At 48.6% G+C, this 27,827-nt stretch overlaps 2 protein-coding genes across 8 annotated transcripts in view; one reads left to right on the top strand and one right to left on the bottom strand.

Annotated features, from left to right (window-relative positions):
• Positions 1–1,061: 1,061 nt before the first annotated feature.
• Positions 1,062–14,559, bottom strand: KNOP1 (lysine rich nucleolar protein 1). 4 transcript variants are annotated; one of them, XM_003919665.4, is made up of 5 exons: positions 14,390–14,559; positions 10,393–11,309; positions 7,647–7,715; positions 5,543–5,620; positions 1,062–1,959 (listed from the first exon to the last, which is right to left on the bottom strand). In XM_003919665.4, exons 1-5 carry the CDS (start codon positions 14,538–14,540, stop codon positions 1,642–1,644), a joined length of 1,533 nt encoding a protein of 510 aa, XP_003919714.3. In that variant the 5' UTR covers positions 14,541–14,559; the 3' UTR covers positions 1,062–1,641. The 4 variants fall into 4 exon arrangements, with proteins under 4 accessions (XP_003919714.3, XP_031514270.1, XP_031514272.1 ...); XM_031658410.1 differs by lacking the exon at positions 14,390–14,559 and adding an exon at positions 13,992–14,269; XM_031658412.1 differs by lacking the exon at positions 14,390–14,559 and adding an exon at positions 14,134–14,150.
• The window catches only part of IQCK (IQ motif containing K), a 139,120-nt gene continuing 125,786 nt past the window's right edge, over positions 14,494–27,827 (top strand). For 3 of the 4 annotated variants that reach the window (XR_002519166.2, XM_009196106.3, XM_021931800.2), the window contains exons 1-2: positions 14,512–14,719; positions 26,365–26,429. Coding sequence is in view for 3 of the 4 variants with exons in the window: in XM_009196106.3 (XP_009194370.1) it covers positions 14,539–14,719; positions 26,365–26,429 (246 nt within the window). In the remaining variant the exon portion in view is untranslated. Of the gene's footprint in view, positions 14,720–26,364; positions 26,430–27,827 lie in introns of all 4 variants that reach the window. The other variant, XM_003916616.5, reaches the window with a different exon arrangement.

Raw genomic sequence — 27,827 nt, 5'->3', positions numbered from 1 at the left:
GATGTCTGTAGGAGGCGTGTACAGGCTGAACGATCATGAAAATGTCCCAGTCAGAACCTGTCTTTTGGGATGCAAAAAGCTAGATGAATGCAAAGAAGGTAGTCACAGATGGTCATGTGCAACTTCAGCCACTGGACCTGGAGTTCTCTGAGGCTTGCTGCAGAGTCCAGACTTGGAAACACCGTCCCAACAGCTAATGAGGCAACTTCCTGTGTCATCTCCACATGTTCATCTCCTCTTGGCATTCAATATCCACCTACAGAAGTCACCTGGGATTCTCTTCCTTGTGATAAAAAAGAATCTCATCAGATACATCCCTGGGGCTGGGCACGGTGGCTCATACCTGTGATCCCAGCACTGGGGGGCCGAGGCAGGAGGATGAGTTGAGTCCAACTATCTGGGACCAGCCTGGACAATATAGTGAGACCCTATCTCTAAAAAAATTTTTAAAACTAGCTGGTTGTTATGGTGCACACCTACAGTCCCAGCTACTTGGGAGGCTGAGGTAGGAGGATCGCTTAAGCTGGATAGGTAGTTGTTGCAATAAGCCATGATATGCCACTACACTCCAGCCTGGGTGACAGAGTGAGACCCTATCTCAAAAAACACACACACACATGTCCCTGGGAATCTGTCATTGGTTCATTTGCAGAACTAACCACTCTTCCTAAAATGCCTTGTTCAGAATCCAGTCAAAGCACAAAAAGACAAAATCCTACCTCAGCACTTAGGGCCGAAGGGAGGCCAGTGGAAAAGGCAGGACGGGTTTAAAGGTACATTTCCCACCAGCAGCAGCAGCAGCAGCAGCTCAGCCACATGTGTTTGGCAACAACTCAGACACCTCGCTGCCTACAGCTGCTCTATGACAGGGGAAAGGAAAAGGGAGGAAAAGGAGCTTGCAATTCTCCGTTCCTCATTCACTCCACTTTTTATCAGAGATGCAGACTTGTCATAAAACTTTTTCCTCAATCTAAAGACATTTCAATCCCCAACGAGGATTCTGGTGGAAATTCCCTAAAGGGAACATTCAGAGTGGCGAAGAGAGAACTTAGGGCTTCGGGTACAAAAGTACAACACCCAGCACTTAGTGGCTGGGTGACCCCAGGCAATTTTATTACTTTATCCCTGAACCTCACTTGCCTCATCTATAAGATGGGGCTAATAATAGCACCCATTTCATAATTATGAAGATTAAATACGTTATGGAAAACACTAGTATTTGCCTAGCACCTGCTAAACACTCAACAAAGGTTAACTGTACATACCGACGTCTCAAACAGGGACGGAATGTTTAACACAGAAAACAGGAGGTTTTAGCCACTCACTGGTTCTCCTGGCTCCCGAAATACGAGCTGCCCCACCCCAGTTCATCCAAGCCCATCAAGATAGTTGTCCTTGTCCTTAATCTCCACAGGTGTTCAATGTGAGCCAACTGTCAGATGGCTTTCATTTGCACAGCTGAATAAACCATTTATGCCTAGTGTTCCATTACTGGAACGCTAAGCTTATGGGAGTTATTTATATCCTGCTGCTCGAGGTCATCACCAAGATCTGATTTTTCACAAAAAGAAATATAATCTCCAGCATAAATGTAATAATCAAAGCAATTGTGGCAGTTTTGGGGGGACAAAACTCTAGAGTTTAATCTTCCAGCTTGACTGACTTGGAAGCGTTCCTGTCAATGTAAAAGATCTTGTTGGGGGCAGTGGAGAAGCCAAGACCGGCTCCACGGCTGTGGCTGTACTTCCAGCTCATGGCCCGGTCGTAGTCCCGCTGCAGATTCTGCTGCAGGCTGTCAGCCGCCTTCTTGCTGAGGGCCATGTTGGGTCTTGCAGTCGTGCTGGGGGCGCGGTTGAACGGAGGGGACAGGTTTTTGAAGCCACCCATAAGTCTGAGAAATTTCAGTTTCTGGTCTTCGTTCTCAAAACCAGCAGTATCCCACTGGCCAAACTGGGTTCCCTGGGAAGAGAGGAAGAAGGTAGCTATTTCCCTTGAGTCCAAAACCCTTTCCTTCCCTTGACCCCAGCCTCATCAGGGAGGGCCCAGCAGATTAGACGGCTGCTGTGTACCAGGCACAGTGCTAATAAGCTCAATAGTGGATTATTCCATTAATCCTAATGAGCCCTATGAGCCCTATGAGAACACTGCTGTTATTCCCATTGCACGGAGGAGGAAATAAAGGTCTGCGGCTTAGCTGGAGACAGAAACCTAACTAGTGACCCCCAGAATTCAAGCCCAGGTCCAGCCAACACCACTGCCCACCTCTGCACACAGAGCTGCCTTTCTGCCTTCCTCCTCCTTTCCTAACTCATGGCACACAGCACAGTGTGCCTCACTTCACAACACAGCACACTCCACTCTTACAGCGACTCCTCCCCTAACTCTCCCTCCTGACCTCCCCCCACCTCCTACAGCCGTGACTCCTCCTCACCTCCCTACATGACTCCCCTCACCTCCCTACAGCCAGACTCCTCCCCCACCTCCTCCTCCCCACCTCCCTGCTTCACCTCCTCCCACCCCTCCCTGCCACAAAGCACACTCCCTCTGACCTCCCCAGCACTTCCCCCACCTCCCCTTTTCACAGCACACCTCACGCACTCCTCCCCTCCCCATCACCTCCTACAGCTGCACTCCCTCACTCCACCCCAGCGTGACTCCTCCCCACCTACAGGACTCCTCGACGACCTTATACAGAGACTCTCCTCGACTTCCCCGAGACACTCCATCACCTCTTTGGCCTGCCACACTCCTCTACCTGAAGGTGACTCTCTCTGCCCCTTTACAGCAAGACTCCTCTCAGTTCCCTCTTCCGCTGCACCTCCCCCCAATGAGCACCTCGCTTCACCACCCTGCCACATAATTCTCACCTCCCCCTTACATAGGCAGACTCTCCCACTGCATCTTCTACTCACCTATATACACTTTAGCCTCCTTCTACAGACTCTCCTCGTTTCCAATTTTACAGCGACTTCCCTTAATCCACTCCTATTATTAGCAAGATTCCCCCTACCTCCGCACCCCTCACCGTGCACCTCACAAGACACCACACCTCCCCCACGTCCCCACAGGGCACACCTCCCCTGCAACACAGGGCACCCCAGAGCCCAGCAGCCGGGCCCTCAACCAGCAGCCTAACGTTGGGTGAGTTGGAGGGTGGGAGAGGGCGAATGGGAATCTGAAGTATGCTTCTCAGAAGCACTGTTTTATAGTGGGAAGGGGTGCAGGCCCACAGGGGTAAAGGTCACACAGCCAAGTCAGACTGAGCCAAGCCCAGAAACTCGGGGGTCCCCATTCCAGCCAGAGTGCTCTACCACCTATGTGCGAGAAAATGCAGGAGAGCCCCTCCAGACCCCCTTCTTCCCAGGTCGGTGAGAGAGGAAAGAAACTCACCTCCCGAGAAGACTGACTCTGAAGTCAGGCAGACCCGGGAGGAAGCCTCCCCTGGGTGACCCTGCTCAAGTCCCCTCATCTCTCTGAGCCTCAGCGTCTTCATCCCTAAGGTGGGGTCATAACATCCCCTCATAGGGCTTCAGTGAGACATATGGCAGATTTGACACCAAAAGCCCAGTGCACAATGCATGGCACACCCGAAGCCCTCAGTGACTGGCCACTCCTCTCCCCCTACCCCAGCCAGACTGCGGACCTCCATGCCGCCTGGCAACTTTCCGCTCCCAAGCCAGATACCAGCCCAGCACTTACTCCTGGGTTGGCTCTGGGAGAATAAGAACCAGTTGTCACTACAGCTGACCTGAGTGAAGCAGTGACACATTCTCCCAGCTTCATGGCGGCCCAGACGCAGGAATAATGACAGCTCCCCTGCCCTGCAGTTTCTAGAGTGAGAGGCAGTCTATGACCACCCTACATGGGTTTTAGGGAGAGCAGGAGACTGCTAGCTGGACCTGGGTGAACGGGCACTTCCGACGGCTGCTGCCCACCCAGAGGGCCACTTCACCACACGTCTCAGTGGCACGGCATGTCCTAGGCCCTGTGCCCCAGGATCACTCTCCTGACGTCCTTCCAGGGACAGCCCCCAGGACATCGGCTCCAAATCACACTGCCATTTTTCTTGTCTTCCCTATTCAAGCTGGATGTCCCATCAGCTGGGCTCAGCTCAGCTCAGCAGGGTGGCATGCAGAGAAATGGAGGCAGGACCCATAACAAAGCCCCACTCCATACCCCACCAGGCCAGGGTGCGAGTCCCATTTTACAGGCGTGGACAGAGGCTCAGGGGAAGGTACTTGGCCAGAGTCCCACCACTAGACAGTGGCGGAGCCAGTAGTGATTTCAGATCTTTTGATTCTTTTCTGAATGCTCTGACAGAGCCGGAAGGCCAGCCTCACTGGTCACCCAGACCCTTCTTTTCCTCTCCCCGAAATCCAATCTATGAACAAGTCCCACCAGCCGCGCCTCCAAAGGAAATCACCAAGCTGTTTTCTTTGTCTATCCTCTGCCACCATCCTCAGGCTGGGCTGCAGCCTAGGGGCTGAGCCTTCTACCAGGTCTTCCCGCTTGCCAGTCAATGCCCTTCAGCTGATCCCACTTAGCCAGATCCCAGGCCAGCTCTCTACCATAGCCGATGAGGCCGAGGCCTGTGGCCTGCAGCCCTCTCGTCCCTCGTCCCAGCTGCAGTGCCGTGCCTCACTGGCCTTCCCTACAGATCACTCCAGACCCCTTCCTACCTTAGGGGTCTGCACCGGCCACTGGCCTCACTGAAACGCTCTTCCCCTGGTCTCCTGAGGGCTGGGGCCCCTGCACCCTGAACATCTCTGGACACGCGTTACCATCTCCGAGCCCTCGCCCATCGGTTGCAGCCCCCGCCCGCAGTCTCTCTCCAACTCACTGTACTGTTTCCTTCTCCTGACCGCTACTGCCACCTCAACTGATCTTCCTTTCCTTGTTTGCTGAGCACTTCCCTGCCACGCTCACCCAGCTCTGGCCTCTAGACCGTGAGTGCAATGATGGGGATCACATGGGCTTCATCTGCTCCATGTCCAGCACCCAGCACAGAGCTCCACTGAACCCCAGCAGGGCCCCAGCCTGCCAACCTCGCACTCTCTGGCCTCACGATCCTCGCACCCTCCTCCCTCCTGAGAGAGCTTCTCAGGCCTGGCTTGGACATTTCCCAGTCAGAGGGGATCTGAAAACCAGGCCTGAGAGAGGCCACTACCACCCCTCACCTCTGCCTCTTGCCCCTGTTCCTAACAGCCCCTCGAGGGCATGGTCCACCGCTGGCAAGAGCTCGCTGGAATGTGTCCTCGGTGATTAATCCTTAGGACACCACACCAGTCCAGGGCTGAGACAAAGGTTCAGGCAGCTTATCTCACGGGTCAGCTCTCTAGGAGGGAGGCAAGCGCCCCTTTCAGAGGGAAGGAAATTAGCTCAGCACAAATTGTGCTGTGGAGGGAGCCAGCTGCAGGCTGGGGCTGCCTCTGGGGCCTGGACACACTTGGTTCTCCTGCTCCACTCCTCATGTTGGAGGCGAGGGGAGGCGTCGGGAGGTTGAGCGTGCCACCTCCTTGCAGAGCCCTAGCCCCAAACTTACCGTCCACTTCCTGGTTTCAGAAGCTTCCGTTTTGCCTGACTCGCGATCAATCTCTTCTTGCAAGGCCTTTCGCCTCACCTGAGCAAGAAGGATAACAGAAGAGGGCCATCAGACACAGAGATTTTCTTTCAAGTTTAAAACCCAGGACAGAGATGGGGCTGGGGGAACGGAGCATGGGAGGAACTAGCGCAGCTTGACTCTGCTACAAACGATAGGAAGCTACTATCAAAATATTCTCTTAGCATCTCAAGAGCTGTAGCCCCCTGGCCTATACTGGGCAGGCTCATTTATCCTCTTTAGCCTCTTAAGAATGAATTTTCCTAGAAACTGAGGCTTAATCACCTTCACCATTAGAACAGTTTTTGTTTGTAGCAGCCATGTGAGATGGAGACTTTCCCAAAATGCAACGCCAAAGCACCGCCTTCTTGTGCAGAGGACACCATAGTTAACTTTTGTGACAGTGAAAGTGTTTTCTACAAAGAAAACAGGCTGTGGAGTCAGGCAGAGGGTGGTCTGTATGTATATATGTATTTACTGAGACAGAGTCTTGCTCCATCACCCAGGCTGGAGTATAGTGGTATGATCGCGGTTCACTACAACCTCTGCCTCGCAGGCTCAAGCGATTCTTCCGCCTCAGCCTCCCAGTAGCTGGGACTACAGGTGTGCGCCACTGCACCTGGCTAATTTTTATATTTTTAGTAGAGAGATGATTTCGCCATGCTGGCCAGGCTGGTCTCGAACTCCTGGCCTCAAGCAATCCACCTGTCTTGGCCTCCCCAAGTGCTGGGATTACAGGCATGAGCCACGTGCCTATCCAGAGGCTAGTTTGAATCCCCGCACTGCCATTAACTAGCTGTGTAGCCTTGGGTAAGTCACTTAACCTTTCTAAACACTGGTCTATTTATCCACAATAGATGGACCTATCAGCTACCTTGACGGGTAAATAAGAAAAACAAGGGTAAATAAGAAAAATATCTATGTAGTTATCTAAGAAGAATATCTACGTAAATATCCAGTAGAGCACCTGGTTCCATCTCATACGTGGTTGCCAGCACGGCTCAAGGCCGCCACTGGAGCACCAACTGAGCAATTAATTGCTGCTATTTATTACACACAGATATGAGGCCGGCCACTGCCGACTGCCTCACAAACATGGCCTCACTTGGTTTTCACAGCAGCCTGTGACGGTCCATGCTGTCATGAACCCCACTTCACAGACGGGGAAAACGAGGGTCGGTGAGATCAGTGCCTGCCCAGGTCCCCCGGTCAGTAATGGTCTAACACCAGGCCCATATGGCTACCCCTATGTCCTGCCAGGCCTCAGGGTCCAGGATCATAAAAATCCCCCAATTTGCTGGGCACAGTGGCTCACGCCTGTAGTCCCAGCACTTTGGGAGGCTGAGGCGGGTGGATCACTAGGTCAGGAAATCGAGACCATCCTGGCTAACATGGTGAAACCCCGTCTCTACTAAAAATACAAAAAAAAAAAATAGCTGGGCGTGGTAGCGGGCCTGTAGTCTCAGCTGCTCGGGAGGCTGAGGCAGGAGAATGGCGTGAACCCGGGAGGCGGAGCTTGCAGTGATCCGAGATCATACCACTGCACTCCAGCCTGGGTGACAGAGCAAGACTCCGTCTCAAAAAAAAAAAAATCCCCTAAGGCCAAAAAGTCCAGTTCCCGCAGGGATGCATTTGCCAGGGAATCTGGGCACGACAGAAGCAGAAGCTGATTCACAACAAAACTTCTCCTCTGAATGCTCCTGAATTAGCCCAGGGGGTGGCAGCATGTGGGCCTGGCTGAGCATGTATCACCTGCCCAGCTGCAGGGTCTTAGGGACATGTCCCCTACATCCTGCATCAAGTAACAGGGAATGGCCAGTCGGGCCTCTCGGCCACGGCCACGGCAGCCAGAAGGGCCCCCAGCGTGAGGATGGGGAAAGCACACATTCCCTGCCCGGGAGGTGTGCGTTGGCGGTTAGCCCAGTGGCCTCTGGAGTTCCTGGTGCCCCTGAGACCAGGATCACATAGCCAGTCTGGCAGGCGGCAAGTGAGACTCCAGGGGTGGCAGGAGGCAGTGGGAGGGGCCTGAGGAGGGTCTGGGCTATACCTGGTCTATGTGCGCTTCATCCATGTTGCCTTTCTTTTCCAACACCACCTCTAAGTCCGTGTCTGTTTCCTGCAGGAGAGGGCAGAGCTGGGTAAGGTTCAAGTTTACAATGAATGGCCTCTGCCCCTGCACCCAGCGGGGTGAGACCATGATAAAGTCCAGAAAAGACCTCAGACCATGGCATCACCCCCAGCCCTGCCACCTAGAAACATCTCATAGTCAGCAAAGTCCTTCCCATCCCTTCTCTTCCACAATTCTCCTGCAAAACAGTAGTATTAACCTATTTGACAGATGAAGAAACTGAGGCTCAGACAGGTAAAGTGACTACAAGGTTATCCTATGGCTCAGGGACCTGGTGATTCTAACCCACATCTCCCGACCCAGGGCTTTGTGTCCAACCTTTCCCACTACACACGTCACTTACCTCCTATGGTGACACCAAACTAGAGGAGAGAGGCCGAAGACCACACTAACATGCACCACGCTCTCCCACCCGCCTTGGCCCTGAAGACACCCTCCAACAGCGAGACCTCAGGCCAGCCACTCTCTTGGGGTTCTTCGGTAATGACAAATGCTGACATTTCATGCGTCCTCACTTGAGAAGTGGGCTCTGCCTGGCACCTAGCGTCACGTGTGTGATGACCCTGGAGGCCCTCTCCATTCCCATCACTCATCCAGGCCTGGAACACATGTGCATTTGCCGGACTGGGTGGGCTGCTGTGGGAGGTACAGTGCCCCTCACAGATGTTAAGCAGAGGGAACTCCCTTTCACTGAGCTCCTGGGAGACGGGATTCTAGAGTCTGATGGTGGCTGGGCCCAAGCTTCTAGGGTTCCTCCCAACTCCAAGTTTCTGAATAAAGGAAGATGCTGGTAAACCAAGGCTAATGGACTAGTAGTGCAAAGCTGGAGAAATCCCGCAACCAAAGCTAACACCTGGAGGCCTTTGATATGGAGGCCACCCCTCCCCTCCCTTCCCCCTCTAAGCAATGGCTGGTTCAAGGTCACCCAGCAGATTGCTGCAGAGTTGGGAAGAGAATCTGGGGTTTATGCTAATAGAAGATGGTCATTTCTGGGGCTCTAATAATACCTGCTTCTATAAGAGATTACATAGATGATTTCTGAGAAGGGATAAATGCTAACTTCAGAAGCCAGACTAGCTGAGTTTGAATCCCAGCTCCACCTCTTGCCAGCTGCCTGACCTTAGACAAGGTATTAAGTCTCTGGAGCCTCAGTTTCCTGATCTGTTAAATGGGGGTGCCCACAGCAGCTACCTCACTAGACAGGTAGGAGGATTAAATGGGTTGATACATGGCAGTCTGGGCATACAGTAAGCACTCAAGAAATGTCAGCCACCGGCCACACGGAAGGGCCGGACACTGTCTGGAGCAGGACACACACCTTGAAACAAGACACACACCATCTTGTTTCTGCCCACACGTCTGCACACACCTGAGGATGGGAATGGGGGCCTGGCCCTGGAAGGGGCTCAGCTGGGAAAGGCTGTGGGTCTGGGGAGCCCCCAGCCCTCCGGCTCGCCTCAGGTCTCCCTCTCTCACTCCAGGCAGCCTGGCAGGCTGAAGACAGCGGGTGTCTGTGGTTTTCACCAAGCCATCATCTGCTCCTTCCCTCCTGGTAACAGAACTCCAGTTTTCTTCTCAGAAACTGCCTTCCCGCATCTCAGACAGTGTGGTTTAGTTGTGACTGACACCCGCTGCCCTTCACCTCAAGTTTTTCTTTTTTTGAGACAGTCTCACTCTGTCACCCAGGCTGGAATGCAGTGGTGTGATCTTGGACCACTGCAACCTCCACCTCCCAGGTTCAAGCGATTCTCGTGCCTCAGCCTCATGAGTAGCTGGAAATACAGGCGCCTGCCACCATGCCCAGCTAGTTTCTGTATTTTTAGTAGAGACAAGGTTTCACCATGTTGGCCAGGCTGGTCTCGAACTCCTGGCCTCAAGTGATCTGCCTGCCTTGGTCTCCCAAAGTGCTGGAATTTATAAGCATGAGCCACCACACCCGGCCACCTTTGGTTTTAGATTAGAGCTTCTGGATAGACCGATCCAACTGAGGCCTGTGACAGTGGCCCTGAGATTTCTGTCATAGTTTTACAGGGGCCACCTTCTTCCTTTGGGGGTGGCTGAACTGCTGGGATGAAAGCCTGGAGCTGCCGGGACCATCAAGCCACGATGTGATGGAAGAGGAGGAGGAGGATGGGCCATAAACCAAGATAGAAACCTACAAAGCCCAGAGCTGAGGAAGTCTCACACAGGCATCTCCTGCTACCCAAATCTATTTGATTTATAAATTTTGTATACTGAGCTCTGATGATACTCAGATAGCCACGGGCACTGTTATCTCACGTTACTTGGTTCCTGAGTTTTGGATAGCAAGTGGCAAGAGTTCAGAAAGCGAGGGATTCATCTGTAAAATTAATCCCAGTTAATTCAGACCCTGATGGCAGACAGGGAAAACTTGGCTGGTTTCAGTAGCAAAGGATACCTGCAATTATCGATGATGCTGCATGAGCCCCTGGATCCAGCCATACCTGAAGCTAGTTTAACCATAACCTTTTCAATTGCATATGTCAATAAACTCCCTATTCTGGCTGAAATTAATTTAACCAGGGTTTTAGCTATAAGCATGAGTACTCGTGCATGTGCAAACATGCACACATGCCTACACACCCCTCCCAAGCCCCACCCTTAATTCTCCCATGGCAGAGTCCATTTCTGAAGGAAAACCTACCTCCTTCCAAGGGTCTCCTGCTACCCCACTCTCTTTCCTCTTCTTCTTCTTCCTTTTGAGAGCTGGCTCCTCGATGACTGGCTGCTCTACCTTCTTCTTGGACTTCATCTTTTTCTTTGCAGAGGCCTTAGGGTCATCACTTCTGGGGATGTATTCCGGAGCCTCAACTTTGACTGGCTTCTTTTTACTTCCTTTCCTAGGGCTGCTCTCCATGGACCGGGAGGGCTTGGAGTGGCCTGGGAGGGTGTCTTCCTCCTGGTGGATTTTTTTTTTCTTCTTCACCTTCCCATTGTGTTCTCTGGGGCTCTTCCGCTTCCGTTTCTGCCCCAAGGCTGCCTGTCCCTCATCCTTCTTTCCCACTGAGCAGGTGTCCGCAACATCCCTGGCCTCCCTGGCCTCGCAGAACCAAGGGTCCTGGACTGAGAAGGCTGTGGGATCCCGGGCTCCCTTTTTCTCCTTCTTGTGTTTTTTGAGCTTCTTGCCAACTCTAGTTTCCTCCTCACTCTGTCTAGGGTCTGGGGAGGTTTTCACCCCAGAGGCATGGGACATGGCCAGAGGTGACTTCTTCTTTTTCTTCTCCCCACTGAGGAACTCCAAGTGGCCAAGCACCTGCTTCCTGGGGCTGGGTGACTTCTCTGCCCGTCTGGCATGCAGCATTGTCTCAGGTTCCACATGCCCCTCGCAAAGGGTGCTGAGACCCGTCTTTTTCTTCTTCTTTTTCTTCACTGGAGGCATCTCAGGTGCCTGCCCATGGACCACACTCTTAGAGGGGGATGTGGCTCTTACAGAAGAAACATCGGCCAAGTAATCATCATTGTTTACAACTGAATATCGAGTCTCTGGTTCTTTGACCACTTTCTTCTTCTTTTTCTTCTCTGGGACCCCAGGGTCTACTTTGTGTGTCTTGGTGATCATTCCTGAAAAAACAAATGGTACAAGTTACCCCTATACCAAGCCATCCTGTGTTCACTTCTACTAAGCATTGCCAAGAGCCATGTTTCTTTGAGTGGGTGGACTAAGCATTACGGGATAGGGAAAATGGACATGATTCCTTTAGAGCAAAAAAAGAAATACTATAGAAACAGCATAAATTTTATATCCAGACAGCCCTAGGTTCAAACCTAAATGGTTCTCTCACCTTAAGTAAATCAGCTAACCTCCCTGAGCCTCAATTTCTTCATCTGGAAAATGGGGGAATATAACACCTCCTTCCTCAAAAGGGTGTTGAAAAGAGTAAATGAGACAACGCATGGAAAGCGCTTGGTACGTTGTGAAATCCCTTTTTCTTTCCCCCTTTTTTTTTTGGAGACAGAGTCTTGCTCTGTCGCCCAGGCTGGAGGGCAGTGGCATGATCTCGGCTCACTGAAACCTCCGCCTCTGGGTTCAAGTGATTCTCCAGCCTCAGCCTCCCCTGAGTAGCTGGGATAACAGACACCCGCGATCACACCCAGCTGATTTTTTTTTTTTTTTTCCTTTTTAGGAGAGACGGGGTTTCACCATGTTGGCCAGGCTGGTCTCAAACTCCTGACCTCAAGTGATCCGCCTGCTTCAGTCTCCCAAAATGCTGGGATTACAGGCATGAGCCACCTTGCCTGGCCTAGTTTCACTGTTTTTAAAATGTGAAGTTGATTGCCAACACTGAATGAGTCACAGTGATACACAGTACTGAGGGCACCCAGCTTGTCTTGGACAGATACCATGGAAGCACCTGTGAGAAAGGGCTGTGGGGTCCTCAATACCCTTCAGCGTCCCGCTGGACCACTTCTCTCACTCCAGTCCCCAGCCAAGTTCCTGCTGCTCCCTGCACTAGACATTCCCAGAATCTAGAAGCAAAATATCCCAAAATATCTAACAGGCAGTTAGGATTATGGGAGGGAAAAGAAAAGCTTCTCCATCCTGCAGCCCTCCTCAGCTTCAGAACCTACAGGGTCCACACTGGAGCTGGTTCACTGTTAAGAGCTTCAAAGAGCCAGGCCAGGCCTGAGCTACAGGTCAAGTTCATTCATAACTCACTCCAGGAGCACCTTGAAGAGTCAAGGGAATAACTATACTCATTCATTCCTGTCTGCCCTGTTTCCTGGTTTATTTCTAGCATCCTGCTCAGTGCCTGGCACATATCAGGTGCTCAATAAATACTCACTGAATGAATGAATACATGCTAGAGAGACAGAGATGAACAACATAAACCACCACCCATCAAGAAGCAAGTAGGTGTGGAAGGAAATAAGGTTTAATAACAATGATACAAGTGATAAAAGCAAGCGGTAAGGTCAGGGTGGTAGAGGTTGTATAACCTGTCCTACCAGTTGTCAGGAAAATTTCTGAAGAACAACTGCAGGATGGTGCTACTAATCCCTGAGACAAAGGTACTGAAGGCAAGTGGCTGAAGGGACAGGCTTGATTGGACAGATGCTTTGGAGATGTTCACTGAACAGGTGAATATATGGATGAGGTGTGTTTGGGTGGCCGTGCTGACATGGGCGACATAAAGTTAGGAATGTATGGGTGGTGATTAAGCCTTGAACAGAACAAGCCTGAGACAAGACCTCAAAAAATACAGTAGTCCCCGGCCCAATCCCAGGTTTCCCATTCCCAGGTTTCAGTTACCCCTGGTCAACCCTGGTCCCAAAATAGGTGAGCACAGCACACCAAGTTATCTTGAGAGGGAGATCACACGCGTGCAAATTTTATTACAATATACTGTTGTAATTGTTCTATTTTATTACTAGCTAGATTGTTGATAATCTTTTACTGTACCTAATTTTTTGTGAGACAAGGTCTCGCTCTGTTGCCCAAGCTGGAGTGCAGTGGCATGATCTCGGCTCATCGCAACCTCCACCTCCCGGGTTCAAGCAATTTTCACACCTCAGCCTCCTGAGTAGCTGGGATTACTGGCATATACCACCACGCCAGGCTAATTTTTGTATTTTTAGTAGGGACGGGGTTTTACTACGTTGGTCAGGCCGGTCTCCAACTCCTGGCCTCAAGTGATCCGCCCACCTCGGCCTCCCAAAGTGCTGGGATTACAGGTGTGAGCCACCGCACCCTGCCCTACTGTGCCTAACTTATAAACTTTGTCACAGGTAGTATACAAAAGAAAAAAACATAGTTATATTTAGGGTTCGGTACCATTTGTGGTTTCAGACATCCACTGGGGGTTTAGGAACGTACTGCCCGGGGATAACGGCGGAGGGGGACTATTGTATTGGCATTTAAATAAGTGGGCAGAGATAAAGGAGCTTGCAAAGAAGAAGGTGCAAACCTTGAAATAGTGTAGTCAAGAAAGCCAAGACGACTTCAGAACAGGGGAGTGGCCAAGAGATCTGGTAAGAACAAAGAATCCACCGGGAGGTTGCGGGTCAACTCTTAATCCCCTTCTCTCCCCACCTCTGCCATTTAGAAAAGTACCGATAGCATCCTCCTCTTGAGCCCTGCGACCAAATGCATTCACTCTTTCAAAGAAAAAGGAAAAGAACATTACAGTGCATGTCCTGCAAACACATATGCTTTCTCCAAAAGCGCTTTTCAATTCCCGCGGCAGCCTTGTGAGGATCATTGGGAATACCCGACCTCACAAGCTCCAGAGACTAATAATTCACCTGCCCTAGGTTCCAAAGCCATCAAGTGGAAAACAGGAGATTGGAATTCCGCCCACAGGACTCCGAACCCAGTGCAGCAACACCCCACTCCCCCGTAGGATCACCGGCAGGACGCGCGGGAGCCAGGAAGTGAGATCGGTGCCTCCAGGGCTCCCATGCGCCCAAGCCTCCGCAGCAAACAGACTGGGAGGGATTACGTGGGGTCCCAGGCCCGGCTCTGAGGCGGGAAAACTTTCTGGAGACGGCGGCCTCAGGCCGGAGCGGGCGCGCACCGACTGAAGGGGTCGGATTTAGGGATGCGGGTGGCCCGCATTTCCCCGACTTCTCCGCCGCGCACTTCCTCTGGTGCAATCTCCAGACCCCGCGCCGGCCCGCCTGCAACGCATCCTGGCACTCACCGGTGGGCGAAATTTCCCCGCCTCCACGTGAGAGCCCGCTCCGCCGCGACCCGGAAGTCCACTTCGAGTCGCCGGCCCACCCTCTCGGGTTCCGGTTTCTTCCGGGTCGCGGCCTCCCGGCTAACGCGGTTACCGTGGAAACCGCGGCCATGGCTGCACCGCGGCAAGTCCCCAGCCACACAGTGCCCCGTAAGCCCAGCTGCTCTACAAACTCGTCGTTCACCCGGACGCCGGTGCCCACCGTGTCTCTCGGTTCCCGCGAGCTGCCTGTCTCGCCGTGGCAGGTCGCCGAGCCGTCAAGCAAGAATCTGTGGGAGCAGATCTGCGACGGTAGGCAGCCCGGGCTGGCCGAGAGGGGCGGGACCCGGGCGGCCGGGTAGGGGCCGCGTTTGAGGAGCGCCCACTGTGCGCCTGGCGGCTGACGGGCGGGGCCGCCGGGCAGCCGCTCCGCGGGCCCGGGCTCCTCATTTTACACACGGGGAAACTGAGGCTCGGAGAGGCTAGCCCGCGGTTACGTAGCGCGGCCTCCAATCGCCATCGGTAGTGAGGTCAAAGGCAAGGGAACGGAGAGGGAAAGCTGAATAAAGAGAACCATGCGGTGTGGACCAGTGGTTCTTAAACTTCATTTAGTGAACAGAAAAGAATTGCTGGGGCAGGAGCGGGGATCTTGTTAAAAACGTAGGCTCCCAGGCCCCGCCCACAGAGCTTCAACTTGGGATGCAGGGAATCTGCACTTTTTAAAAAAGAGCACCCCAGGTAATCCTAACGTAGGTAGTCGGCGGCCCACACGTTCAGTAACCATGGTGTGGACAAACGGTAAGTTTTAGTCCCTTCTTGCTTCAAACCTTCCTTAACGTCCCCAAACGGAGTTGAGCACATCTTCCTTTGTGGCCCTTCTCAGTATTCGTTACTCAGGTTGGGCAAATTATTTAACTTGTTACCCTGTCTGCAAAGTGGGCATAATAATGACACCTATTTCGATGGTGTTAGGAAGATGGAACCAGATAGTCACAAAAAGTGCTTAGTGAACAGCGTGATTTTAGGAGTGCAAAAGGCTTATTAGGAAAAGAAACAAAAACTGCTCGATTTACAGAAGGAGCTGCGTAAGCGCTAGTTCTTAATGAATAATGTTGGCTGGTGGTGGTTTTTTTTTTTTTCCCTCCACTAGACCATAAGCTCCTCAAGTTCAAACACTCAGATTTTTAATTCGTGTGGCCACCATCACTACCTAAGCTGCCTGAAACGGCGCGGTGAAACCCCGTCTCTACTAAAAATACAAAAAAAAAAAAAAATTATCCGGGCGTGGTGGTGTGCGCCTGTAATCCCAGCTATTTGGGAGGCTGAGGCAGGGGAATCGCTTGAACCAGGGAGGTGGAGGTTGCAGTGAGCCGAGATCGCGCCACTGCACTCCAGCCTGGGTGACAGAGCGAGACTCTGTCTCAAAAAAAAAGAAAAAAAAAGAAAAAAAAAAAGTGGTTATTTAACATTTGAAATGTGGTTAGTGCAATTGAGGAACTGAATTTCTTGTTGGACCTAATTTATTTATTTATTTATTTATTTATTTTTTGAAAGTGTTGCACTGTTGCCCAGGCTGGAGTGCAGTGGTGCTGTCTGGGTTCACTGCAGCCTCCACCTCCCGGGTTCAAGCGATTCTCCCGCCTCAGCCTCCTGAGTAGCTGGGGTTACAGGCAGCCACCATCATGCCCAGCTAATTTTTTTATTTTTATAGAGAAGGGGTTTCACCATTTTGGCCAGGCTGGTCTCGAACTCCTGACCTCAGGTGATCTACCCGCCTCAGCCTCCCAAAGTGCTAGGATTGCAGGCGTGAGCCACCGGGCCTAGCCCGAACTTAATTTTAATAAATTTAAATAGCCACATTTGGATAGTAGCTACTGTATTGGATAGCGCAGATCAGTAAATGTTTATTGAATGGAAAAAAAGAATGAATGTACCAGTATATGTGATGACTTGAAAGAAGTGGAGAATACAGAGAAGGAAGAGAATAGTAGACTCAGTTGATAGATGCCCTCAAAAGTTGTCTATTTCAACCCCATCCAGTGCTTAAATTCCTTCTCCAACCTTACATCGTGCTGGAAAAATCCCTTTCATTTTGGATGTTCTCTTTGTCACTTTCACCCCTAGGTCCTTACCTCTTGGTGCTATGATTCAGGGAGCTAATCACTCCACCTCAAAGAGTCTACTCAGATATTTGACAGTAGTTATTATGGCTGTCTTTCCCCCAGAGCTTTCACTTCTCCAAGCCAAACAGTGCCTTATGATACAGTTTACTAGAGGATTGTTGGAAAAGTTACTCAGCCTCATCTGTAAAAGACAGATAATTGTTGTACCTACCTCACAGGGCTGTTGTGAGGACCAGGTAAGAATGTATGAAAAGGTGCTTAGCACAGTGCCTGGCATTTAAAAAGTAGTCAATAAATGTTCATTATTGTTGACAAAGAAACATGCCTTGTGTTGTGATTTACACATTGAGTTTATTTTGGTCAAATAGGCCTCTAGAGAGAAAGCAAAGACAAAGGGTTTTGGTGTTCTCTGAAAAGCAAGTGAATTGATGCCACTTATAAAATGATAGAGTTACAGAATGAGGTCAGGCATGGTGGCTCACGCCTGTAATCCCAGCACTTTGGGAGGCCGAGGCGGGTGGATCACCTGAGGTCAGGAGTTGGAGACCAGCCTGGCCAACATGGTGAAACCGTGTCTCTACTAAAAATAACAAAAAATAAGTCGGGCGTGGTGGTGGGTAATCCCAGCTACTCGAGAGGCTGAGGCAGAAGAATCGCTTGAACCTGAGAGGCGGAGGTTGCAGCGACCTGAGATTGTGCCACTGGACTCCAGCCTGGGCGACAGAGTGAGACTCCATCTGAAAAAAAAAAAAAAAAAATTCAGTGAGGTCAAGGTCAACATTGGCAAACTATACACATGGGCACTGTGATGATTATTATAACCTAGATGGATAAACCCAATTCTTAAACATCTGACAAGTGCAGTTTTCTATAACATGTGGGAAATTCAGTTTCTCACAACAAACATGAAAAAACAGACTTTGTAGTAATCCTATCTTTGAGGTTAAGTACTACATTCTATTAAGATAATCTCCATTTAAGCGACAAATTATCATAGCAAACACACCTGCCAGAAACTCAATTTCATGAAGACAAAATGCAAAGTCAGTAAATAACTTACACAGACCTTAACCAACCTGACTAGTGCTCTTTTGTATGTATGTGCATGCTCACCATTATAACATATTTGTAAATATTCTTCAGTTTTCGCCCTCATCTTTCCAGTGCCAACTGAGTTTTGTATTCGAAAAAGCACTTGTGTTAGTGTCAATAAACTTCTTCCCTGCCAACACTTCTAATCAAATCTTACAGTAGTTTGTGACTTGCTGTGTTCATGGTTTTAATCAAGACAGTCAAAGGATGTTAGGCTTAACAGTTTACTGGTTTTTTTTTTTTTTGAGATGAAATCTGACTCTGTCGCCCAGGCTGGATGCAGTGGTGCAATCTCAGCTCACTGCAACCTCTGCCCCCCAGATTCAAGCAATTCTTCTGCCTCAGCCTCCGGAGTAGCTGGGATTACAGGCGCCCGCCACCATGCCTGGCTAATTTTTTGTAGAGATGGGGTTTTGCCATGTTGGCCAGGCCTGACCTCAAGTAGTCTGCCACCCTCCTCTTCCCAAAGTGCTGGGATTACAGGCGTGAGCCACCACGCCCGGCCTTAGTTTCCTATTTTGATATGCTGTGATAGCATCCTCACTACTGTCATTGGTTCATCACTTAATCAATCAAGCACTCTCTGACCTTAGCCCCCAATGCTGTTGTAAAATCTGGTCTTTCGTTTCACCTGCCAGATACCGACATGGATCAGTTGTGAATCAATACTTGTTCCTCCAGCGCAGCCAATGAGCCAGCTGAAGAAAGATGACCCCAACTGGCTCTCGGCACTGCTCAGCAATCAGCATCTCTCAGTGCCTTCTCCCATTGCCTGGTTCTACTAGTCCAAGTTTCTAACACCTCCTGAAATGTTCTGTGATACCTCTTAGCATAGGAGGCATTCACTGAGAAGAGTCAGGCAGTCAGGAGTGGGGAGGGAGTTCGCTAACGCCCATCTGTACACGTGGAAGAAGCTCTCAGCCCACTACTCGCCGCCCAGCTCTCCACCTCTGCTTACCATCCCCTTGCTGTTCCAGGATCCTGCTCTATCGCTCACCTCCTCTACTATGCCTTTAACTTCTCTACTAGCTTTTTCCTCCAAACACCCCTGGCCTGTCCTCTCAGGAAGAAACCTCCACCTTGACCCTATATCCTCTTCCAGCTCCTATCAGTCTCTCCTCCCCTCTCAGCAAGCTTCTGGAAAGAACACACTGCTCTTGCTCTTGTCCACACCACTTTCATTCTCATTCCCTTATCAACCCAGGGCAGACCAGCTTCTTCCTCATTTCTCCCAAGAAATTGTTCTTAAGCATTGAGCCAACTTGTATCTACCAGGGCTGGGAACTGTTTTCAGTGCTGGGCCAGGCGTGACTGCAGGCACTGTTTTAGACGTCAACAACTTATCTCCATCTCCACAAATGTTACCATCGTTCACTCAGCTGCCTAGTCCAGCCTTTTTTTTTTTTTCCTTGAGACAGAGTCTCGCTCTGTTGCCCAGGCTGGAGTATAGTGGTGCGATCTCTGCTCACTGCAACTTCCACCTCCCGGGTTCAAGCAATTCCCCCGCCTCAGCCTCCCTAGTAGCTGGGATTACAGGCACTCGCCACCACGCCCAGCTAGTTTTTGTATGTTTAGTAGAGATGGTGTCTCACCATGTTGGCCAGGCTGGTCTCGAACTCCTGACCTCAGGTGATCCGCCTGCCTCAGCCTCCCAAAGTCCTGGGATTACAGGTGTGAGCCACTGCACCCGGCCTGCTTCCTTTTCACTTTCCACAGCCCCACACTCTCATTTGCCAGTCCTTATAGATTCTACCTGTTTAATATCTCCCACCATCCCCACCCTGCCCCCACTCCCCACCCCCGCCAGTCTTCTTGTCTGCTGCCTTAGATCAGGCCCTTACCACCCCCTGCTTGGATTGCTGCTGTGGCTTCTTAATTGAGGCAGGCCTCCTTCCAGACAATATCCCACTGGCTATCGTAGGAACCTCTCTAAAATTCAAATTTAATCGCATCATGCTGTGACCTCTGATGATTTTCATAGCTTACATAATAAACTCCTCAGCTTAACCCTTAAGCTTCTTAACATCCCATCTCTGTTTACGTTTCTTAGTTCATAACATACCATTCACCCAAATCATCCTAATGGCAACCATTTATTGAGCTGCTATTTATGTGCCAGGTATTATGCTAGGTGCATTACTTCTCATTTAAGCCTCATAGTAACCGATGAGGAAATTGAGGCTTAGAAAGATTAGGAAACTTGTCCAAAGTAAGTGGCAGGGTCGGCTTCAAACTCAAGTCTGTTTTGACTCTCAGGTTCAAACCCTGGAACAAGACACCAGCATGGTTTTGAAGCGTGGACTGGGAGCACCTACATCAAAATCTCCTGGATACATGTTAAAATGCAGCTTCCTGGCTGGGCATGGTGGCTCAAGCCTATAATCCTAGCACTTCAGGAGATGGAAGGGGCTGGATTGCCTGAACTCGGGAGTTCGAGACCAGCCTGGCCAACATGGTGAAACCCCATCTCTACTAAAATACAAAAAAAAAAAAAAAAAAATTAGCCAGCTGTGGCAGTGTGTGCCTATAGTTCCAGCTACTCAAGAGGCTGAGGCAGGAGAATCACTTGAACCTGGGAGGAGGAGGTTGCACTAAGCCAAGATCATGCCATTGCACTCCAGCCTGGGCAACAGAGTGAGACTCCATTTAAAAAAAAAAAAAAATGCATTTTCCTTGGCTTCCCTTCCTGGCCTGATGGGCCAGACTCCTTGGGGGTGAGTCCTTGAGTTCTGGATTTTAAAATGACACTTCAGTACCATTGTTGTGTTGTGTACTTGGAGTCACACAAAACTATTCCTCCAATGCACCATACTATTCCTCCGTGCCTTTCCACAAGCTTTGTCTCTTCCTGGAACATCCCTGCCTTCTCATTTATCTCTCTAGACTCAATCCATGTGGCCCCTCTTCTGAAAAGCCTTCTGTAATTCCTCAGGCCAATTTCAAAGCCTCTTCTTTCCGCTCCTCTAGGCTGTGGTTGAAGCCCTCTACAGCAGTACTTTCACTTCTCATAACCCTTGGTTTATCATTCATCCCCTCTCTGGAACATAAGCTCCTCTGCCCTGTTCATCTGGCTCTCCAGCAACCTGGTACAACCTCCCACTATAGTATATGCCTCTCAAATGTTCATCTCATTCACTCCCAGCATCACCTTCTTGTTCCATCCCCTTCCAATAAGCTACTGTGGGTCAATGATACATTTTTGTTGTTGTTGTTTGAGTCGGAGTCTGACTCTGTCACCCAGGCTGGAATGCAGTTGTGCGATCTCAGCTCACTGCAAGCTCCGCCTCCAGGGTTTACTCCATTCTCCTGCCTCAGCCTCCTGAGTAGCTAGGACTACAGGCGCCCGCCGCCACGCCGCGATTTTGTTTTTGTATTTTTAGTAGAGACGGGGTTTCACCGTGTTAGCCAGGATGGTCTCGATCTCCTGACCTTGTGATCTGCCCGCCTCGACCTCCCAAAGTGCTGGGATTACAGGCGTGATCCACCGCGCCCGGCCACCAGTCAGTGCTACATTTTAATTGTTTCTATCAGGAACATGTTCAGCTGCAAATAGCAGAAAGCCCAACTCATAATGGCCTAAACAAAGATGCTTAATTATTCTCACATCCCAGAAGTTGAGGGGAGAGGGTTCATTTGTGGTACAAGGGCTCCACTCTGCCAACAAGTTTCCAGGCTCCTTCTGCTCTGCCTCTCCTAAAATGTTGCCTTTGTTGCATAAAACGAACAACCACTTTCACTTGTTCATAATGTTCATTTAATATGCATATAACATTAAATTCCCCTAATGCCATTTATAAGCTTTGGTGATTGAAAGATTGTAAACATTTATACATTTAATATAACTGATTAAAAAAAATTTTTTTTTTAATTTTTATTTTTTTGAGACAGGCTGTCGCCCAGGCTGGAGTGCAATGGTGTGACTGTGGCTTACTACAGCCTCAACTCCCAGGCTCAGGTGATCCTCCCACCTAAGCCTCCCAAGTAGCTGGGATTACAGGCGTGCGCCACCAAACCCAGCTAATTTTTATATTTGTTGTAGAGACAGGGTTTTGCCATGTTGCCCAGGCTGGTCTTGAACTCCTAGGCTCCAACAATCTGCCCACCTTGGCTTCCCAAAGTGTTAGGATTACAGGTGTGAGCCTGTAATCCATGCCTGGGCCCCTGATTTTCTTAAGCATTTCTAATGCAGAACAGAGCAGATAAGCACACTCTTCTAAGCACCAAAACAACTCTTGGAAATTGAATTAATTAACCTATGGTAAATCAAGTTGTTTTAAATAGTCCAGTACTCTACAAAGTTAAATTCTTTTATGCCTTTCAATGTAAAAGCATCAGTCTGTAATCGTATTTCAGATTGAAACCACAGGGAAAACTGACATTCTCAAATATGTTAGATTCTCTTAAACATTACAGAGGTTTTAAGTAACACATCAGATTGTCTTGAAGCTAAAGTATTTTCCCATACTTCATACTTCTACATAATCATTTCAACTATATGTCTTTTGTGATCATATGATGAAGAAATTTGTATTTTTTCCATCAAATTTAAGTGAACTCCTGAGAGATTTCACTGGAAAAAATATGATAGCAAGTAATAAAGAAATGCAAATAAAAATAAAATACCATTTTTTTTCTTTTACAGGTGTTGAAAAATTTTTAATGTATAAGATTGATTATACTCTAGAGAAACAGGCAGTGTCACTATTGGGAGTACAAGTGACTGTAAACTTTTTGGAGAAAAGTTTGGCAATTTGGCCCGAATTTTAAATTATTTTTTCCTTTGGCAGAAAAAATTCCACATCTAAGGATCCTACCAAAACACCTCTTTGCGGATCAATGATATTTGTATAAAGATGTTCATTGAAACATTATTTATATAATAAAATAATGGAAACAACCCAAATGCCCATTAAGAGTATAATGGTTAAATAAATGTGGTACATCATGTATGTAGCAACATTGAAAGGAGCCTCATATTTAACACATAGAATGGTTCATAGCAGGTAATGGGCTTGCAATAAATATAAATGAATGAATAAGGCATCAAAAGTAACTTACGATATGGTTGGTTCTGTTCATCCATTCATTCATTCAGCTAGTATTCTGTGGGGAAGTAATGGTGAGAGAACAGATCCCGGTGCTCCCTCACAAAACATATAATCTATTAGAGAAGATAGTCATTAATGCCAGGCGTGGTGGCTGAAGCCTGTAATTCCAGCACTTTGGGAGGCCAAGGTGGGCAGATCAGTTGAGGTCACAAGTTTGAGACCAGCCTGGCCAACATGGTGAAACCCCATCTCTACAAAAATACAAAAATTAGCCGGGCATGATGGTGGGTGCCTGTAATCCCAGCTGCTTGGGAGGCTGAGGCAGGAGAATCGCTTGAAGCTGGGAGGCGGAGGTTGCAGTAAGCGGAGATCACACCACTGCACTCCAGCCTGGGCAACAGAGCAAGACTCGATCTAGAAAAAAAAAAAGAAAGAAAAAAAACAAGATAGTCACTAATTTTTATAAATTTCAAATAAGGCACAAACTAATATGAGGTGTGAAGAAAAAGGACACAGTGTTATGTGGTTCTATGCATGGGCAATTTGACCTAGCCTGGGAAATTGAAAGTAAACAAATGTATTGTGTATTATATACATATATTAGTAAATACATTGGAATCCTACCACTGGGAGGCCAAGGCGGGCAGATTGCCTGAGCTCAGGAGTTCAAGACCAGCCTGGGCAACCCGGTGAAACCCCATCTCTACTAAAATACTAAAAATTTGTCTGGCATGGCAGAATGTGCCTGTAGTCCCAGCTACTCAGGAAACTGAGGCAGGAGAATTGCTTGAACCCAGGAAGCAGAGGTTGCGGTGAGCCAAGATCGCGCCACTGCACTCCAGCCTGGGCAACAGAGCGACACTTCGTCGCCGCCCCCACCCCCCCGCCAAAAAAAAAAAAAAAAAAAAATTTGGTTGGATCTATGCCATATCTAACAATGGTTTTAGGATTGCAATAGGACTAAGTGTGACTTTTACCCTTTACATAAGACATCCCTGTGTTATTTGAAATTTTCTTTCAATAAGTATGTCTTGCTTTTGTAATCAGACAGAAGTATAAATGTATACATTTTAAGCCCAAATAAACAGTTTCACACTATATCAGTGGTTCCCAAGGCAGCTGGGGAAGAAGGGTGAATTTACATGATTGCCGGAGAGGAAAAAAAAATGGTAGAGCTGGGGCTGGTATGGTAGGCAGAATTCTAAGATAGCCCCCAAGTTTCTTGCCACCTCGTGAACACACCTCAGTTATTCAATCAAACGCTAACCTAGGTGTGGCTCTCAGAAGATTTTCCAGATATGGTTAAAGCTTTTAATCAACTGACTTTAATATAGGGAGATTATTGTAGCTGGGCCTGACCTAATCAGGTGAGCCTTTAAAAGAAGTCAGAAGTCAGATTCAAGCAGAAGAGATTCTCCTGCTGCCCTTGAAGTAGCGGCAACCAAGTTGTGCATCACCCATGGCAAGAACCTGAGAGTGCCTTCTAAGAGCTGAGAGGGTCCCCAGCTGACAACCACAAGATAGCAAGGACCTCAGACCTCAACCACAAGAAACTAAAATTCTTTTTTATTTTTTTGAGACGGAGTCTCACTCTGTCACCCAGGCTGGAGTGCAATGGTGAGATCTTGGCTCACTGCAACCTCCACCAGCCGGGTTCAAGTGATTCTTGTGCCTCAGCCTTGCAAGTAGCTGGGATTACAGGTGCCAGCCATCATATCCAGCTAATTTTTGTATTTTTAGTAGAGATGGGGTTTCACCATGTTGACCATTCTGATCTCAAACTCCTGACCTCAAGTGATCCACCCACCTTGGCCTCCCAAAGTGCTGGGATTACAGGTCTGAGCCACCGCACCCGGCCAAGAAACTAAAATTCTATCAAAATCGAAATTCTATGAACAACCAATGAGCTTGGAAAAGTATCCCAACCCTCAGAGATCACAGCTTTGGCTGATACCTTGAATTCAGCCTGATAAAACCCTGATCCATTCTTGGACTCCTGACTCAAGGGAATTGTGAGATAATAAATGTGCATTCCTTTATGTCAATGATTTGTGCTAATGTGTTACACAATAATAGAAAACAAATACAGTTGATATTGAGAAATAAATTGCTTTTAACCTGCAACCTGACATTCTTGTCCCCAGCCTGATGCTTAGGAGTTTAAAAAATGTATATATGTTGAGAAGTGGAGGAAATGCTGTACTATCTGATAGGTAACTAGGTAATGATATAAAACTTGTGTCCATATGACTGTATGCCCTCAATACCATCTTGCCCACAAATTAATTTTTCCTCATGACTGTAAGTGACTGTGCAATTGCCTTGACAACATTGACCTTTCCAGAAATATTTTTATCAGTCTTTGCTTTAGGGATGTAACTAATACTGGCCATGAGCATTTTCTGTTCCTCTGTCAGTCATAGTTGTTGCAACCCTGTAGAACTTATGTAGACTGTTTTTTTTTTTTTTTGGAAACAGTCTCGCTTTGTCGCTCACTGAAACCTCTGCCTCCAGGGTTCAAGTGATTCTCCTGCCTCAGCCTCCTGAGTAGCTGGGATTACAGGTACCCGGCACCACACCTGGCTAATTTTTTTTTTTTTTTTTTTTTTTTTGAGACAGAGTCTCACCCTGTTGTTCAGACTGGAGTGCAGTGGTGCAAGCTCAGCTCACTGCTACCTCCTGGGTTCAAGCAATTCTTCTGCCTCAGCCTCGCAGGTAGCTGGGATTACAGGCGCACACCACCACGCCCAGCTAATTTTTGTATTTTTAGTAGAGACCAGGTTTCACCGTGTTGGTCAGACTGGTCTCGAACTCCTGGCCTCAGGTGATTCGCCTGCCTTAGCCTCCCAAAGTGCTGGGATTACAGGTGTGAGCCACCGCGCCTGGCTAATTTTTGTATTTTTAGTAGAGATGGGGTTTCACCATGTTGGTTAGGCTGATCTCAAACTCCTGACCTAGTGATCCACCCTCCTCAGCCTCCCAAAATGCTGAGATTACAGGCGTGAGCCACCGTGCCCGGCCGTTAGCCTCTCTTCTGCATGTGCTCTCAGTGTCTTCCTTTAACCAACCTCCGTGTTTTCTTCCTCCCTTAATTCCTTATAGTCTCCGTCATGTTGGCAAAATCTGAAGTTGTGTCCTCTAAGAAAAAGAGTCTCAGACTCTTGTATAAAGCCTTTTCTTTTTTTTTTTCTTTCTTTTTTTTTTTTTTTTTGAGACGGAATCTTGCTCTGTCGCCCAGGCTGGAGTACAGTGGTGTGATCTCCGCTCACTGCAAGCTCCGCCGCCTCCTGGGTTAACGCCATTCTCCTGCCTCAGCCTCCCTAGAAGCTGGGACTACAGGCGCCCACCACCACGCCCTGCTAGTTTTTTTGTATTTTCAGTACAGACGGGGTTTCACCGTGTTCGCCAGGATGGTCTCAATCTCCTGACCTCGTGATCCACCCGCCTCAGCCTCCCAAAGTGCTGGGATTACAGGTGTGAGCCACCATACCCAGCCTCTTGCTGATTTTAAATACCATTAAATGTTAACTTTAAATTACATTAAATGTTAACCTGTTATGGCCAGTTGTTTTTTCATTTCTGTACACCACCAGCCAAAATAAAATTTAAGAATGTTTTATTCAGAGAAAAGGAAATTACATCAGAAACTGCAGTGAAGTATGGAATTGAGGATTTTTTTTCCCCTTTCCTTTAGAGTATGAAGCTGAGCAGCCTCCCTTTCCAGAAGGATATAAAGTCAAACAGGAACCTGTGATTACTGTAAGTATTACCCAGGCCTCAACCTAAGCAAGAAGCTCTTAAATGAGAATAGCACTGATGGCCTGTGAATGTCACACAGTGTCACTGAGTTCAGGAGGTGGAAAAGGGAAGGCATTGGAGCGAGAACCAGAAACTTGGGGCCAACCCCAGCTCTAATACTAACAGTGTGACTTAGAGGGCATCACATAACCTCTTTGAGCGTTAGTTTCAGCATCTATCCGTCTATCTGTTTGTCTGTCTATCTATCTATCTATCTATCTATCTATCTATCTATCTATCTATCTATCTATCTCTTATCTATCTATCTATCTAATCTATTTTTGAGACAGGCTCTTGCCCTGTCGCCCAGGTTGGAGTGCAGTGGCACAAACTCAGCTCACTGCAACCTTAGTAACTGGGACTACAGGCACCCGCCACCATGCCCGGGATTTTTTTGTTGAGATGGGGTTTCACCATGTTGTCCAGGCTGGTCTCAAACTCCTGAGTTCAAGTGATCTGCCTGCCTCGGGCTCCCAAAGTGTTGGGATTACAGCCGTGAGCCACTGCGCCCAGCCAGATTTCTGTATTTATTAAATGGGACAGATAATCCTTGACTAACTAACAGGGCTTCTGTGGTGCTCACATGAGATCCTGGATGAGAAAAGCCTTTGCAGTGGATCTAACACCATGTCCATGTGAGGGGCAGTTGCAGATAGACCAAGTTTATCTGCATGCCAGGGTAGACAAGATGAAGACTGTGCTAAGGAGAGAGGGCTAATGACAGGGCAGCCAGGAAGAGAGGCCCTCATGAAGTCTACCTTGGAATTAGATAGGAGCTTGATGGAGTTTGAATTTTTTAAAAAGCAAGGCTCTGAGAGATGAAGGGACTTGAGCATGGTAACACGGATGGAATTAAAACCTGTTTCTCGACTTCTAGTAACTTCCATCACTGCAGCTGCCTGTGACAGAGACATTGTGTCTGAAAACTTTATTCTGCGATTGTTCTTTTTCTCCTAACATCCTGTTTTTGCTTTATGGATGCAATTCTTTTTCAGATTTCTCTGCCGATACAAATCACAGTTCTCTTCCCTGAATTCTCTGTGCTTCTTCCAGGGTCAGCTATTGTGACAATAGATGTTGATCTTTGTCTTTTGTGCTATAATCTTCTTGACCTGTATAAAGAGATTTGATTGTTTATTTAAAATGTACAATGGTCCTGAGTGGATTTTTCTATATAGCTGGTATATTAGGGTTCTCCAGAGAGACAGAATCAGTAGGCTATATAGAGAGATACGTATATGAGAGGGGATTTACTGGGGTAATTGGCCCACATGATTATGGAGGCTGAGAAGTCCCACATTAGGCTGTCTGTGAGCTGGAGAACCAGGGAAGCTGGTAGAGTGACTCAGTCCAAATCCA

Source organism: Papio anubis, chromosome 18, assembly GCF_008728515.1.
Source record: "Papio anubis isolate 15944 chromosome 18, Panubis1.0, whole genome shotgun sequence".
Taxonomy (NCBI): Eukaryota; Metazoa; Chordata; class Mammalia; order Primates; family Cercopithecidae; genus Papio; species Papio anubis.
The sequence above is the reverse complement of the archived record's forward strand: the minus strand, read 5'-3'. Positions and strand labels throughout refer to the sequence as shown.